This window comes from Schistocerca serialis, chromosome 2, assembly GCF_023864345.2.
Source record: "Schistocerca serialis cubense isolate TAMUIC-IGC-003099 chromosome 2, iqSchSeri2.2, whole genome shotgun sequence".
Taxonomy (NCBI): Eukaryota; Metazoa; Arthropoda; class Insecta; order Orthoptera; family Acrididae; genus Schistocerca; species Schistocerca serialis.
Genome location: NC_064639.1, coordinates 866,675,516 through 866,693,666, shown reverse-complemented (window position 1 = coordinate 866,693,666; position 18,151 = coordinate 866,675,516). Strand labels below are relative to the sequence as shown.

Below are 18,151 nucleotides of genomic sequence, written 5' to 3'. Positions count from 1 at the left end.
TAGTTCTAAGTTCTAGGCGACTGATGACCTCAGATGTTGAGTTGCATAGTGCTCAGAGCCATTTGAACCATTTGTTAAGCCAAGATGTGAGAAAGATGGACACATTACAAGTAATGGGATGATCTAATACCAAGGCCTTGAAAAGACTACGTGGAATGGAGAAAGGTTTGGTCTTTGTACAATTTTGTTTTTACAAAATGAAAAAGACCATAATGTTAACCATCTAATGTGCTGTTATACACACTGAAAAACAATAGAAATACATTGAATGTATTTACAGTTGCGACTGTGGACAACCAGCAGCTGCGTAATGGAATGACAACAGTGAAAATTTGTGCTGAACTGGGACTCGAGCCAGAATTTTCCGATTATCACGAGTGGTCGCCTTACTATTAAGCTGTCTGGACATGACTCGGTTGATAAGAGGTCACCTCTCTCTAACTACAGTTTAGGTCAGTTTGGCGAGCTGGGGTATATCTTACCAGTCTTCTTGGATCGCATTGATTCACAACATTATTTGTCACACACATTCGACACAACATCTGAACTCGCTACTTGACACTTTTTTTACCGCAGTTTCAACAGTATTTAAATACATAGGCAACACAAGATTGTTAACAGATATAAAATAGAGGATCACGAATCTCCCCCTGTGGAATACTCGCCCATAGACCATCCTTTGTAGATCAGTCTTTGTTGGTAACCTAAATCCACTTGCAGTTCATCGATTGAATACCAAGTGGCTTTTAAGTCGTCCAGCTGGCGAACTATGTGTTCTAAAGATGACGTTACAGATTTTTAGCGTCTTGTCTTCTGTAATACAATAGTCTGTTTCTATATTTAAAGCAGGCACTATATCTAAAGTACTTATGTTGGTATGTATCATATGTTCTGATTGTAACATCATGTGAGCTCCACAACCCTTCCATTTTCCCAGAAGTATCAACTTGCCAGTACTGCATACTGATATCAGTCGATGCTAGCTCAATATATGGAAATGCTAATCCCTCGTCCTCGGGAGCTACGAACAACTATTCGCTCTCCCAAATCAGCGTACAGATACTTTCGTTCAACACAATATACTTTAGATAGCAATCTTTAGGTACCACTCTAACTGGCTGCAGCATTCGTGCTTCACATCGCTCATTATCATAGGTAGACATCAGCAAAAGATTCTGTTTACGTATCTGATGCTTAACCTTACACTTTAATTGTTCAAGGGTCATTTGCACATACTGTCTCCTGGCTTCATCGATTAGTAAGAAAGCTGTTTTAAGAGCAATATAGGTTGACATTCTCTTAGTTGTATTAACTTCTTCTCATAATGGTCACATCTTATATGTATATTATTCCCACTGATATCCAGTAGTGTTGCATTTAGAACATGACTTAAAATACTGCCAGCTAAGAATACATCTAACTCTATAATACATGGTAATTTGTAGCTCTGGTCTTCACTGAGTTCGATCAGAAATCATTTGTCTTTCATACCAACTTCCATTTACTCTAAGTACCATACTACCTGCACCAGGTTTGTTAAGTAAGGCTCCAACAACCCTTTCTGTGCATTCAGTATGACCATAATTAGCAAATTATGTTCTCTTTCTATTTGAGTCAACATTGTCATTAATTGCACCAACTGTTCGGTTACCGTTATCAGTCACTGCTCGCAGTAATTTCTTATTCATACTGTTTTCATACTTTTCCAAGCGTCTGCTTAACTTCCAAATTCCTTCAACAATTGTATTTTTATTGTTCGTAACCACAGTGATCCTGTGATGAAAACTCATTAGGCAAGCCTTCACTATAGTCACTTGGTCATTGGATAGTCTTAATAACATCTATCTTAGCTCTGAAAACCAATGCATCTTCCTCATCTAGTGTGCTGAACAAAATTGTACTCGTTTCCCCTATCGAATTCTAAATTCCCCTTTTCTGCCTGACAGGTTCATGTCTTGTTAATGGCCTTATAATATCGTTAGCTCTACTTATCTATTTTGTATGCCATGTTATGGCTTGCTGTGTGTATTCGCGTTTGTATGTAATCTCGATGCAGTGCAACACACCTTGGTTCGGTTTTTGGTGGGTTTCGTCAAACTTATCATGCAGTTCCTTGAAATTGAAATAACGTACTGTACGCCAAGCAGCGCTGTATAAATTAACCGTTCCTTGATTGTCATAATAAATCCCCAGGACCGATTGGAATCGTTGTAACCATATTTCTTCGGTGTATCTTTGTGCTGGTCGGCACACTGTTGATTCTTACTAATTCTTAGCAAGTCTAATGGTTTTAAAAGAATTCTTTCAGCCTCTTTACATGTACCTTTATACAATCCTGTCCTTTTATCCTAATTACCACGTTTGGTCCTTCTACAACAATTACGACTCTCCACTGGCTGCCTAATTCCCTCAATTTACCAGTCCTTCCACTCTAATCCTATAACAGCACTCTATCGTTCGTTCACTTTAAAAATCTTGGGATTTTGCGTTCTGTCATACTGAACTATATTCCTTGCCTTGCTTTGCTGCATGGCAGCTATGGCCTCTTGGTGTAACAATTGCATACCCTGGCATGTCTCCGTGATGTAATCTTTGTAGTTATAAATAACATTCGCTGGTATCCTTGACAGAAATCCTAGTAGGTTGTATTTTCTGACAAACAATAATTCAAATAGTGTACACACTTTTGAACTATAGGAGGTCGCATTGTACTCGAAGGTTGCAAAAGGCACTCACATATCCCAGTCAGTTTGGTCTCGATCTACGTAATGTCTCAGCATTTCCATTAATGTTCACTAAATTCTCTCCAGTTTACCATTTGCTTGTGGGTGGTAACTGGTAGTTTGCAGCTTTTCAGTGCTTAACAGTTTACGTACACATTTCATCGTGTCACTCACAAAATTCCTACGTATATCGCTCAGCAGTGATGTCGGTAGACTAAATTTCAGTGTACTTCCGCGTCATGGTATTTGTATCCTGCCCGTCCACTGTCTCTGCCACCACGAATTTCATCAGCGAATTATAGAAAGTCAAAAGGTATTTGTTATCGGTGAATGACTACGGCAATGGACTTACAATGTCTGCCTCACAGTTCGTGGATATAAATTCTGGAGTAGGCGTAACCTCTAATGGCTGTTTGGTTTTAGCCTGGGTAATCTTATTTTTCTGGCAACTCTCGTACTTGCAAATAAACTTTTCCACGTTTGTCTTCACTCCCGGCCAGCTACATTATTGCTTTACTCTTTTGTATGTTCTGCCTATACCGTGACGTCCTCCAGTCAGAGACATGTGCGTTTGGCTCAGAATTGCTAACGTCTATTTGTTACTTAACTCGGCATTATTCACTTCCTTAGGCGGCCCTTCCGATGGCTTTTCTGGTATTGAGAGTGTCTTGTTGTCTCTTCACATTATCTGGCCTCGGCTATGCATCAGTTGTGCTGCCTGTGTCTACAGCATTATCTTCCACACTCACTGCACTTCCTCTTGCGCTATTCTTTGGATCACTTGTAACTTCAGATGCATTCCGAATGTGGGACAAAGCATCTGTCGCATTATTGTGCTTTTCCTTCTCATATAAATCTGGTAATCTTATTCCCCTAACTTTAACCTGAACTTCATCAGTCGGGAAGACGAATCTGAAATACTACCTATCTACGTGAATGGTTTGTGGTCTTTTAACATCTTGAAGTGTCTTCCAAACACATCAGATCTGAAGTACTCGTGTACTTCATGTCCCACACTATTGTAACTAGTTTCCACTCCACTGTGCTGTAATTTTGTTCTGTTTTAATGAGTGTTTGAGATATAAAGGCTACTGCTAGATCCCCGCCCATTGGTCCTTAGCTCAGAACCGAACCTAGAGCATACTGGCTAGCATCTGTGGTTACTATGAACTCTTGTTCAAAGTCTGGGTATTGTAATATTGGCAAACTGATTGTCTTCTCTTTTACATGATGGAGAGCTTCTTCCTGTTGCGTCCCTCAGTTATAAGGAACTCCCTTTCACAATATTTCATACAAGGGTATGACAATCTTACTGAAGTTGTTCAAAAATCTTCTGTAGTATCCGACAAGGCCTAAATACGCTTTTAGTTGTGTCGGTTGCGGTTGAGGATATTTCCTGATGGCTTCTTCTTTGGATGGATCTGACGGCAGTCCCTTGGCTGTAAACACATGACCCAAAAATGTGACTGCTTTCCTCAAAAATTCACACTTGTCTATTTGAAGCTTTAGAATGTCTTGTCTCAGCCATTCCAACACTGCTTCTAGTCTTGTGCTATGCGCCTCGAGAAAAGTTCCTCCCTACAACCACATCATCTAAGTACATAAAGACTTCTTCATGCTGGATTCTGGTCAATACTGTATTTATCAATCTTTGGAACATGTATGGCGGTGCCTTCATCCGTTCATTGTATTGTATTTGAAATGCCCCATGGGCTTGTTAAACACTGTTTCCTCTTGATCTCTTTCATCTATAATGACTTGCTAGTACCCCTTAGCTAGGATCAACATTAAAAAGTACCTTGGTTTTCCTAAGCTGTCTAGTATTTCGTCTATATGGGGAAGAGGGTACACTATGTTGAGAGATATTTCATTTAGTTTTCTGCAATCTGCCACCACTCTATGTTCCTGTTGTCCGCTGGCATCTAATTTCTTTGGCAACATTATTAACTTAAAATTCCAGCTTCTCTAACTAGGCGATATTGGTTGGTTGACTGGCTGATTGGGGGGAGGGGACCAAACAGTGAGATCATCGGCCCTTCGGATTACACAAAGAAGTCGGCGCTGCCCTTTCAAAGAAACCATCCCGGCATTTGCCTTAAGCAATTTAGGGCAATTACGGAAATCGTAAATCAGGATGGATGGACGCGCGTTTGAACCGTAGTCCTCCCGAAAGAGAGTCCAGCTGTAACCATCCTCTTTCTAATCGGCCTACTGGACTGCGATATAATTGACCGTAATCGCGTGTGCCTAATGAAATTTTACAGTGAGTAAGGCCATCTTTACCGAAGGGAAATAATAGCGGTTGGTAGGAGGGAAGTGTACAACAGACCCTTCTGAAGGTAGAATATATTCTAAATCTAATCTAAATACTAATAATAATTTTGACATGTGTAAAATATAGTCCAATTGCTCACGAACCACAAAGGGCGGAAAAAGATACCATGTAATATTTTAATACAAGACATACTGATAATACAAAAAATGTCCGCCCCGGTAGCTGAGTGGTCAGCGTGACAGACTGTCAATCCTAAGGGCCCGGGTTCGATTCCCGGCTGGGTCGGAAATTTTCTCCGCTCAGGGACTGGGTGTTGTGTTGTCCTAATCATCATCATTTCATCCCCATCGACGCGCAGGTCGCCGAAGTGTCGTCAAATCGAAAGACCTGCACCAGGCGAACGGTCTACCCGCGGGGAGGCCCTAGCCACACGACATTTCCATTTCAATACAAAAAGTACTGATTAGCAAAAAAGGAATAACAAAACGGTCGGCAGCCCACCAGAGCAATGTATGTCCAGAATCTTAAGAAAGGTAAAGGCAAAGAAAATTAAACAAATAATCACTGGTGTGGCGACAGAGGTTGTCACGCTTTTCCACAACGCAACAGTTCAAAGGGAAATAAATGAATCAGGTTCAAATGGCTTTGAGCACTATGGGACTCAACATCTGAGGTCAACAGTCCCCTAGGACTACTTAAACCTAACTAACCTTGGAACATCACACACAGCCACGCCCGAGGCAGGATTCGAACCTGCGACCGTAGTGGTCGCGCGCTTCCACACTGAAGCGCCTAGAACCGTTCGGCCACAATGGCCGGCTATGAATCAGGAAGCCCTGAGTTTGCAGTCACTTAATCAGAAATATTAAATTTTGAAAGCAAAGTTAAATGAAGTTACTGGTTAGATAAATGACTGGCTGTAGTTGAAACTCTGTTATGCTAAGAAAAGAGTGTCAATAACCTCAGCGTTAAACGTAATGGAAAATTTGGAAAAGGGCAAGCAATTTTCTTTTAATTATTGAGAGATTGAATTGAATTTGCTTTAAGCAAATGAGCAACTGAATTTACTTTTAACATAAGAGCAATGAGGTACTTACCGAGACAGCAGAAGTCACTCGCTAAGCTAAATATAAAATAAATGAAATTGCTTACTCTTAACACTTTCGAGACGAGCGACGTAGCTCCTACGTCGGTCCGACAGTACCCCAAAAAGACGATCGACGTAGCTCCTACGTCGGCCGATTATCAGCGATGTTAACGACTCCCAGCGCATGACTTTCATATTCTGTAGGTTTAAAAGTACTCTCGGGTTATCCTAGTACCGAGAAAATTTATAGATGGCAGAATATGTCACTGTTGGAGGTGGTACAGGAGTATATTTTGAGTCATTTGCTTTGCTCACGCTCGACTTGGGGAACAACAGACGCGCGGCAGTTGGAAACTTTAGATTTTTGTCGGCTGATAGCTTTGCGCTTTATTTTCATCACGGCCTTGCGAGATGAAGAAATAGAGTTTTTATTGAACAACAGTGGTTCAGAATTAGATGAAGAAATTGCAGATTTTGACATTAATGATGGTAAGCTATTTTTTGTCCGAATTTTCCGTAATTCTGTGGTTTGATTCATGGTCAGAAAAAAAATAATTTTTATGAATTTTCTTATAGATGAAAACGATCCCTCGGACGGTGAACCGTCAGGAAGACCTGAAGATGAGGCTGTTGTCACAACAAACACAACTGGTCATTGCAATTTGCCATATTCTTCTGGCCAGTGGACAGATGACGATACAATCTCTCCCCAGCTTCCTGTTTTTTTCTGAATCTTGTGGAATTCAAGATGGGATTGGCCAACGTTCTTCAGTGTTTGATTGTTTCACGTACTTTCTCGATGAAGAACTGGTGAGACTGATCAAACGAGAGACAAACCGCTACGCTAGAATGACAATAGAGACACTAAGTGCTACAGGAAAACTGAAGCCTCAGTTAGTGTGGCGTAAGTGGACAACAGTGAAACTCAGTGAACTGTATAAATTTTTTGGTATTATTTTGCATATGTGCCTAGTCAAGAAACCAAAACTGTCTGACTACTGGTCAACAAATCCCGTGTTGCAGTCCTCATTTGCGGCAAAGTGTCTGCCAAGAGATAGATTTTTGTTAATTCTACGAATGTTACATCTCGTAGATAACGCAACATATATTCCCAAAAACCAGGTAGGTCCCGATCTTATTCTTAAGGTAAGACCTATATTCGACAGATGCGTGACCCAAAGTGGAAAGGCTTACAAGCCAGGCGAAAATATTACTATTGATGAAGGAATTAGTCCTTTTCGTGGTAGGCTGAGTTTTAGAGTGTATATGAAAATTAAGCCTCATAAATATGGCGTAAAATTTTTTGTGCTATATGAAAGTGGTTACGTTCTGAACTGTGAAATTTATTCTGGGAATCAGTCTAATGCCGATAACAGCATTTTACACATTGTAGACAGATTGTGTCTTTCGTTTCATAATAAAGGTCACACATTATACATGGCCCGATTTTACACCAGCCCTGATTTACTGGATTATTTGTGGGGGAAAAGAACTGAGGCAGTTGGTACTGTGCAGAAAAATAGAAAAGGACTACCAAGGGATCTTGTTGGCCAGAAATTGAAAAAAAAATGAACTTTCGTTTCGCAGACGAGATCACTTACTGTTTGTAAAATGGAAGGACAACAGAGACGTTTTTCTTTTGACAACAAAGCATAAAATGACGGCAACAAATATCAGTGTAAATCTAAATTTGGAATGGTGGAAAAAATGAAGCCAGACTATGTTTTGGACTACAATAGTAAAAAAGCTGGTGTGGATCATAGCGACCAGCTAATAGCGTACTAACCTTTTGAACGAAAACAAATAAAGTGGTGGAAAAAAGTTTTCTTTCACGTTTTCATGCTCATGACTGTAAATTCATACATTTTGTACAAAACGTCGCGAAATACAAGCTAACATCTGGTTTAATACATTACAGAGTTGGTAGAGAACTTCGTTCACAAAGGTGGCCTCTTAGACTCATGCACTTCTCAGAATAGTTCACCCATCAACAGACTAAACGGAAGACATTTTCCAAAATTAATTCCACCCACAAAATTATCTAAGTGGCCTCAGAGAAGGTGCAAAGTATGCGCAGAAACAAGGAAGGCCAGATATAGTAAAGTTTCAAGGAAAGACACGCTATATTATTGTGAAACCTGTGACCTGGGGCTTTGTTTTCCAAAATGTTTCGAAATATTTCATACAAAAGCCAATGTAACTGTGTGATTATTAATAAAATAAAAGTTCATATTTCAATAGTTATTCATTTAAAGCTAACAACTTCAATCCTATGTCCCTTAGAGGTCCTAAAACCTAAAAAAAAATTTTTTTCACTGTGAAAACAGCATACTCTCAAATTAATATACAACCCTTGTCACTAACGTAAATGTTTATTTCTTTGCAGTACTCTGAAGGGAATGGACGTAGTTTTTAAATGCAAAAGAGCAATCTATTTTCTGTGGTATAAATCTGCTGTAGAAAATTTAGAAGAACTGCGAAATCGCTCAGTACCAGCCGGTTGATCGTCCACACTCGCGCTCAGTCCTCAAAGTGTTTATTTGTGCTGTATCTTTACTTGTTAGTATTGCCAGTGAAATATTGCGTTAGCTTAAGTGAATGAAGTTAATTCTCAAAATGGCGAATTCGTTAAGCCTCTGTTACGTAATACAAGAATGAATAGTTACTGAGGCAGCAAAATTTAGACTGAAATTGGTCATTAGCAAGCAAACAAAACTGGCAGTAAATAGTTAATCAATTTTCGTATTTTTTACTACCCTCGGTGACTGAATGGAAAGGCAACGGACTCTGCTTTGTAACAATATCTGAGGGCAGTGACAACAAGGGTGCCCTACAAGTTTTAACTATTGAAAGTTATTATTCAAGTTATTCATAATTTGTGAAAGAAATGTTGCTGGGCAACGCCAACGTGAGTTTATAAAATTTCGCTTAATAGTCTTACGATGTTGTAGCTGTACGGACGACGAAGACTGTAGCCGATGACAATGCTGAGCTGCCGTTGTTGCTGCAGCTGCTGCTGTTCGATAAGAACCCCGAGTCGTCTCCAGAGCCACAGATAATTATGGGACAGGCAATAGATGGAACTGCAGCTTCCTCCGTCTGTCCACTCCTACCGTGCTCTCAATACTTGCGGTTTAAGGAAGTAGGCGCGCCTACACTGGGGCGATCATAGCTGCACACCGCGTCTACGGGAGCGCCCAACAAGCACTTCGGCACTCTTTCATCACTTAAGCTGCTCTGCTTCCTCTCTGCTCGCAACGCGACAGGGACTCTCTTTGCACAAAGATAAACAACGGCACAGCTACTGCCACTTCGTCACCCAGTTCATGGAACACGTCATCGTAGGCGAGGCACAATTCTTCGTCGATTGTTTCTCTCTTTGCTGAAGTGATCTACTCACGTATTCTCTAGCAAATGGCTCTTTCTGGATTTAACTGGAGTAGGTGGATCTTTCCATACGTGTCTCATTTTTTCTGGTTTGGTCTCTGAGCACTATGGGACTTAACATCTGAGGTCATCAATCCCCTAGAACTTAGAACTACTTAAACCTAACTAACATAAGGACATCACACACATTCATGCCCGAGGCAGGATTCGAACCTGCAATCGTAGCGGTCGCGCGGTTCCAGACTGAAGCGCCTAGAACCACTCGGCGACTCCGGTTTGGTGGAGACAGGCTCTGCAAGTATCTCAGACGTTGGTGCCCACAATTCTTCCTCGCGAGTCTTTATCGCGGCCATGAACACATGCTCCATCTTTCACTGTCGCTATTGCTTCTGGGATGAATACATCCACTCGTGTCGCTTGTCTCGGAATAACAGCCTCAGTCCCTTTAACACAGGGCTGGCCACGGTGTACCAAACTTCACGTGTGCAGCGTGTGCTGGTCACGTGGGGACCACGGCCCGGCCAGTCACTCGTTTTTGCTCAGTGCTTCTCAGAAGTATCCGGAACGGCGCGACATTTCATTTTGCATTGCGGTGCGGCGCGGCATTCTTCGCTCGGCACAGCTGACTGAGTTCGACAGAATCGTGGTGTCAGCATTGCTTACTGTTCGCTATTTGTTCGTGATGTGAAGGATGTGCACAGGCCCAGTGACTGTTCGGACAAAAAGAGGCAGTCTAGTCATCTATCATCACAATCCTTTAAAATGAATGGGAATGACGAAAGAGAATTTTGAATTCGCATAAGCGACGGGTACTGCTTATTTGCTATGAAACGACATTACAGTACCGTGCAGAGACTATTTAAACATTTAGATGAGAATGAAAGAGCAGAAAGTGCATCGATCGGTGGACAGGATTCATTGTTCTGTACATCAACAAACACTTTGTGCTAAATTTGCAGGCACGCAACACTTGAAGAAGCTGGTGGTACCAACAGTAACATTTCTAAAGTGGCACCCATCATTCCACGGTCAGTTGCAACAGTTTTCAGTGGAAATGGATGAAGAGTGTGGACACATCATTGGGAAGTACGTTTATTAAGTCAAGGGACATGCCTGGATCGATTTTTCCGTGTAAAACTCTCTATTGTTGAATTTATGAAGGGAAAAAGTGTGCAGGAACGAAAATTAGACCATCCCGAATGGATTGCTGACTTCACATTTTAGGTGGACCTGACTGCACACTGCCCACCGTAAGTAATTGCGAGGTAGCTTCTATCTAATTTGAAGGGGATGCATTTAAAAAGAAAATCGCGTTGCAGAAGGGACACATTGTTACAAAGACTGTCCATTTCCCTAAGCTCTCTGGCGTTAAAGAAAGTGCATTGGCAGAACATTGTATTGACACTGGTCACAGTACGTTGTATGACAACCTCGAAATTCTGGCAACTACATAATCTTTTTGGGACTCGATAGTGAAGGCGGCAATTGAGATTCGCTTGACGTCGAATTTAATTAATAGAGTTAGTGGTTTCAACCTTGATAAATCATGGAATCCGGCACTTGGTGTAATAAACTCACAAAGACGTTGTCACAATGCAACTCACAACGATATATCGACATGCCAACACAGATCGAATGTGGAGTCATAGATGTAACTCGTGCATTGTGCACGTCTCTGCCGCCGACCAACGTCTCTGGCGCATTTGCATCTGTGGCCGCATGCGCAGTTGCGCGGTACACGAGTATAAAGCGATGAAGCGAGCACTGGAGCGGCAGTCTTGCGGCTCCCTCTGTAGATGGTTGAACGTTTTACAGCCGAAATATTAGAAGAAGAAGGAGAATTCTTTCGGTTGCACACCCGAAACTTAATGGAACAGTCTTTGCGCCGCCAAAACCGGAAGATTCGCATCAAGTACCTCTGCGGGGAGGAGATGGTTTTATATGTTCGACGATTGATATGCTTTGACACTTGAGAGCAAGATTACTGAGATCTTTAAGTTTTTACTAAGGTGCCGTGACCAGGGCATAATTTGGAAGTTTGCCGGATTAGTACATTTTATAAAATCGACGTCTATGAATAAGATTTTAACAAAAGCTGGTTCTGCTATTGTTAAGGAGAGGATCCACTTTACTGGCCGAAAATTAGACCTAGTTTCTGAAGAACTTTATCGCCTGCACCTGAAGATGTCTTTGGTGATACCCTATGATTCTTCGAACTGGATTGATGGCACAACTTGTGCCAAATCAGACTGGATTCGTGAGGTGGTCACATCTAGGCAGACTGCGAAATTTAGTCGACTGACGACGACATCTGAGCGAGAAACTGTTATTCGACGCCCTGTCATTAATATGACAGGTAAGGATCTGGACGCTGCTGTGATGATGGTTTTGAGTAAGGAACTAAATTTCGCACCCACCCCACAGGTTCTGCCATTACCTTCTTTTATCAGTGCAATTGGAGAAGCGGTTCGACCACTTCCCTCCGATTCAGCAGAGGAAATAAGACATGAAACATGCCGTGCAATTATGAAGGCTCGCCCACAAATGAGCAATTTATCTGTGGCAGAGAGGTCTGCACTACGGAAGCTTCGCCAGGATACTCAGACGGTGGTACTCCCAGCGGATTAAGGTAATGCTACTGTTTTATTGTCTCGAGATGAATACCATGATAAAATGTATAATTTATTGAGTAACACCATGTACCGGAAGATCAGCAGGGATCCCACTAATCGAGTGGCGAAGAAAACTGCTTCGCTTCTGAATGATTCTTTCTTCCCACCAGAAGTTGTTCGGAGATTGAAACCAAGTGGTGCAGTGCCTCCTAGATTTTGTGGACTACCAACGGTCCACAAGAAAGATGTTCCTCTCTGCCCCATAGTGAGTAACTTAGGCTCTCCGACCTATGACGTTGCCAAACACCTGGCATCTTTGTTGAGACCTCTTGTGGGAAAATGTGCTCGCCACATAAGGAATTCTGGTCATTTCATTAGTAAACTGAAATAATTGAAAACGAACCCTTCTGATATACTAGTTAGTTTCGACGTTGTGTCTTTACTCCAAAGGCTCCCCTTCCAGAATCTCTACAACTTATTGAAAGAAGTTTTGACAAAGAGATTTCAGCTTTATTAATACATGTTCTGACCTCTACATACTACTTATTTAACAACGAATTTTTTGAAGAGATGGACGGAGTCGCCATGTGTAGTCCCTTATCCCCTCTGGTGCACAATTTATTTGTGGAAGACTTCGAGGAGAAGACGCTTGAATCTGCTGACCTGAAACCCACGGTATTCTGGAGGTATGTTGATGATACCTTTGTAGTTTGGCCCCATGGTGATGATAACTTGCAAGACTTCTTAAGACATCTGAACTCCCTCCACGATCAAATAAAGTTCACAATGGAAATTGAAAAGGAGGGATACCTTCCATTCTTGGATGTTCTGGTTCGGCGCATAGAGGATGGCACTTTGGGACATGAAATGTATTGGAAGCCTACGCACACGTATTGGTATTTACGTGCAAATAGCTGCCACCATCCTGCCCAGACGATGAGTATTCTCCGAACTTTGACCCATAGAGCGCATATTATTTCTGACGAAAGCAGTCTGCAAGATGAACTTTCTCACGTACAAAGAGTGTTTGAAGATAATGGGTACTCTTCACAGCAAATACAGAAGGCACTGAAAATGAAACCGAAAGAGGCCACAAAGAAAGCAGAAGAAGACGAAGAAACCTTAAAATCGATGGCCTTCCTGCCATATGTGGGTAACCTCTCATAAAAAATAGGACGGATTCTCAGCAGACACAAAGTTAAAGTGATTTTTCGTCCTCCATCCAAGACGGCTGCACTTGTGGGCTCTGTCAAAGATGATTTGATGCTCCGAAAATCTGGAGTTTACAAAATTCCATGTGAATGTCGCCTTTCTTACATTGGACAAACAACTCGTACTGTCCAAGAAAGATGTACAGAACACCGGAGGTACTCACGACGTTTACAACCTAACAAGTCGGCAGTGGCAGAGCATTGTATTGACGCTGGTCACAGTATGTTGTATGACAACGTCGAAATTCTGGCAACTACATAATCTTTTTGGGACTCGATAGTGAAGGCGGCAATTGAGATTCGCTTGACGTCGAATTTAATTAATAGAGTTAGTGGTTTCAACCTTGATAAATCATGGAATCCGGCACTTGGTGTAATAAAGTCACAAAGACGTCGCCACAGTGCAGCTCACAACGATATATCGACATGCCAACACGGATCGAATGGGGAGTCATAGATGTAACTCGTGCATTGTGCACGTCTCTGCCGCCGACCAACGTCTCTGGCGCATTTGCATCTGTGGCCGCATTCGCAGTTGCGCGGTACACGAGTATAAAGCGATGAAGCGAGCACTGGAGCGGCAGTCTTGCGGCTCCCTCTGAAGATGGATGAACGTAATACAGCCGAAATATTAGAAGAAGAGGGAGAATTCTTTCGGTTGCACACCCGAAACTTAATGGAACAGTCTTTGCGCCGCCAAAACCTGAATATTCACAACAAGAAAGTGCGATGTTTGAACAATTCATTGTGAGCTTGCAAGAATTGCAGGGATAGTTCTATAAAAGTTTTGATGGCACTGTCAGTCATACGCCTTTTTTCGAGCTGTTTTCGAGACCTTTTGCCATTTCAGTTCAAAGCGCCCCTGAGCATGTAAGAGATGTAACTGTTTGACCTGCAATGCAGATCTAGATTTAATGACAATTCTTTTTACGTTAAAACTGTTCAGGCCGTTTACATTGCTTCCCTCAGGTAGATTTTTCAAAGTCTCCATAATGAGGTTGCAAAAGTGCTACAATATTTCGGCATACATATTTGTGTGAGAGACCTTTTTCGATTATGGGAATAAATGAGTCGCGATTACGTGACACCTTGAGTGCGATATTCTGTGAAATTGTTTGCGCCTGCCCGTATGCCGACTATTTGTACCAGGCAGAAGTTGTCTCCAGCGCTCCAAAAATAATTAATTAATGCTGAAAACGTATTATCTTTGTGATATATATTGCTGAGAAATGTGTAATGTTATAGCAAGTCGTACGTTGTGCGACTGCACTGTCATTTAAATGGGATGTGTTCGCAGTTTTCCCCTCTTCTCCCTTTTCGCGCTTAGGGAGCTTGGGGTGGTGGTCGGAGAACTGTGCAGCGAGCCCCTGCTTTAAATCTTGTTAGTCGTGAGGGCCACAACACGTTCTTCTCGTACTGCTAGCCACGTTTCCATTTTGACCTCTTGCTGCCAATTTTGGTGGCGTCTGGCCGAGTTGATTGCTATTCATCCGCTGCGACCTGTCGAGACTTATTTCTCGGGGAATTCTTTCCCGTGACTCTGTTCCGTTTGTAATGCTGATTGCATTTGGCTGGTCATGCGCAGCTTGTGCTAACGTCCGGGTCGGTCGCCTCTGTCTGGGGTCCCTATCTATAGTCCCTCTTGTACGTCCTTGACTGGAAAAACTTGTCTTTCTCGAGTGTACAGCTGCCTGTTTCTGAGTTATCGCTTCTGGGCTTGTGTACCTCTGGGGTCATGATACCTTGCGGTGCACTCTTGCTAGATCGCGAATCCCTGTTCCTCATATCATATCTTGTATGTGTTTGGCCGGTCGGTGTGGCCGAGCTCTTCTAGGCGCTTCAGTCTGGAACCGCGCGGCCGCTACGGTCGCAGGTTCGAATCCTGCCTCGGGCATGGATGTGTGTGATGTCCTTAGGTTAGTTAGGTTTAAGTAGTTCTACGTTCTAGGGGACTGATGACCTCAGATGTTAAGTCTCACAGTGCTCAGAGACATTTTTTGTATCTCCTGTACTGGCGCTTCTGTTTGGCGTCATCCCCAGTTTGGCTACTGTTGCATATTTGTCTGCCTCTTGCAACTTGGCTTGTTCGTCCCCCATTTCATGCCTTTTGCCTGCACAGTCAATACTTACGCGGTGCTAGTCCATGAAGTCCCTTCCCACTAACCCGTCAAAGGGCAAATCTCTACTTGCCCAGATGACCTGAAAGTACACATTCTGTCCCCTGCAGTGTGTACAAGACTACTTCCGCTCTCCCATAAGTTCGGATCTCCTAATTTACAGTACTCCGAATGGTGACAGCTTGTATGGCATATTAAGCTCTACTAGTCAGCTGCCATCGATCTCGCGAACGCGAGTCTATCTTCTCAGTAATGCTGCCCTCTCGACATTCTCGAATTAATCTAAGCTCGGAGGTTGGCGACGTCCGACACAGGGTTAGCGTGCCAGACGACTGCAGAACTGCCTCCCTCTTCAGCCCGTACCCTCTTTATAATGCCCATCAACTTTGTAGGCGATTCCCTGCGGGGCACGTAGTGGTCACGTGTGTAAACATTACCATATTTGTGGTAGATAATGGAGCGCATACGCCACTGTCACGCGCTCGGTATGGGACCAGAGCCGCGCACTCGCTGGACGCTGCCCTCTCCGTGTGTGCATAGCCTGGTGCCAACATGGCGCTGTTTGGGTAAACGATTGAGCAAATGCTTCCGCCGCCTTCACAAAACAGGTTAAAAATAGTTCAAATGACTCTGAGCACTATGGGACTTATCATCTGAGGTCATCAGTTCCCTAGAACTTAGAACTACGTAAACCTAACTAACCTAAGGACATTACACACATCCATTCCCGAGGCAGGATTCGAAGCTGCGACTGTAGCGGTCGCACGGTTCCAGACTGAAGCGCCTAGAACCGCTCGGCCACAGCGACCGGCCACAAAACAGGCCTTACAAGGTTAGCTACAATGTGAATTTAATGCCGTATTTCGTGTCTTAATATTGTACGAGGTGCGACGATAAAGTAATGAGACAGATGTGAAAAAAAAAAAAATGTTGCGTACCGTTTTAGTGAAGTTTAGTGTTGTCTCCTTCAGAGTAGTGCTCTTCTAAAATGGCTATGAGTACTATGGGACTGAACATCTGAGGTCATCAGTCCCCTAGAACTTAGAACTACTTAAACCTAACTAACCTAAGGACATCACACACATCCATGCCCGAGGCAGGATTCGAACCTGCGAATGTAGCGGTCGCGCGGTTCCAGACTGAAGCACCTAGAACCGTTCGGCCACATCGGCCGACTGCAAGACAAGGGTTATGGATCACGGATAGCACTACAGTTAAGATTCAGAGAGCGTACGTTCCGGCAAGAGCCGGGCGACATATTAGTTCCCGCCATATACACATCGCGAAATGACGCCATGGAAAACCATGAAAGTGCATGTCACATGGTGGCTTACCGGGAGCCATTCTTCCAGTGTAGCATTAGTGACTGGAACACGGAAAGGGAAGAAAAAATAATAATGTCCCCAGTACCCTCCGCCACATCCGAAGGGTTGCCACATCTTGCAAAGAAAGTCAGTCTCATTACTTTATTGTCGCACCTCGCATTCCGCGACAAGAGGCCATTAAAGTTTCTAAGAGAAGCACCATTAACAAAATCGTTCTGCTGATTTAATGCGTTGCCGGGATGTTACAGATGGTGTATAAAAACTCAGTTTGTTCCAAAATTGTCAGGAGGTGCCCCTTAGGTTCATTGTGCAACACTTCCAAATGGCCGTCAGTAGTCCCAACAGATGCTCACCAAACGCTGTTTTATTGTTGTGAACTAAAGAGTGCTCTTTGATGCGTATTTCAAACGTCCTGCCCTCTGGACATTTCCACACTTTATATGCAACCGTTGCCGCGGATTTCGAGGCTTTTCTATTCACACGATTCCTCAGTCAGAAGTGAAAAATATCGTTTCTCTTAAATCCTTTACGCAAACTCATACTGCGAAATTGTCTAGCAATAATTTCTGAAACCCGTCCTTTATAATCCATGCGCATGTACACGATGTTCCTGTCTTCCTGTTCGCATGTTAGGAAGGACGGACACACAGCAGCCAGTCGCAGTCCCATTAGTTTTTATTATACTTGAAAATCTAGATTTAGGCTATAAATAGCCATCTTCAGTGCATTTTCGTTGCAATTCAACAGGCTGGCGGCAGTTCACGTCACAGTATGTTCTTACAGGTGTATAGGCAGAAGGAGTGATGTTCTGCCTATACATCTGTAAGAACATATGGTTGAATTGTAACGAAAATGCACTGAAGATGGCTATTTATAGCCGAAATCTAGATTTGCAAGTCTAACAAAAACTAATTGGACTGCGACTGACTGCTATGTGCCTGACCTTTACACTCTACGGTTGCTGTGCACAATGGTTCCTGACGGAATCAAAGTTGTTCACATGTTAGCGTGCTGCCACTGATTTTAGGCTATTGTTATCTTCTAATTTTCTGTAGTCATTTAGTTACTGTTGAGACACTTTACGTTTTCTCTATGTTAATGTTTATTCGCAATCTTTTTAGGCAACTGAGGCTTTCATGATGAAAACATCGAAAACGAGTAAAAGTAAAATTTGGTTGCAATTGGTTGGCTGTTTGATACCTATTATATTCTTGTACTGTTGCTGCCTATAGTCGTGTTTAAAATTGTAAAAGAGATGTGTTTCATAAGAGCGAACAAAAACAAGTTTCTATAGCTCTTAAGGTACGCATTTTGGATCCCATGTTTACTACACGCTCTTTTCTTGTGTTGATCTGCACTGCGCCCTCTAAAAGTTTATTGGTGGAGTTCTAATTGAACCTGTGTACACTGGTGG

The 18,151-nt window shown here is 42.6% G+C and overlaps 1 protein-coding gene across 1 annotated transcript; it reads left to right on the top strand.

Annotated features, from left to right (window-relative positions):
* The first annotated feature begins 6,934 nt into the window (after positions 1-6,934).
* On the top strand, positions 6,935-7,657 carry LOC126456476 (piggyBac transposable element-derived protein 4-like). The gene has a single exon (XM_050092227.1). The coding sequence runs from the start codon at positions 6,935-6,937 to the stop codon at positions 7,655-7,657; it is 723 nt and encodes a 240-aa protein (XP_049948184.1).
* Positions 7,658-18,151: the final 10,494 nt, after the last annotated feature.

Coding starts and splice junctions, on each gene's coding strand:
- LOC126456476 (XM_050092227.1), top strand. CDS start 6,935: ATGACAATAGAGACACTAAGTGCTACAGGAAAACTGAAGCCTCAGTTA.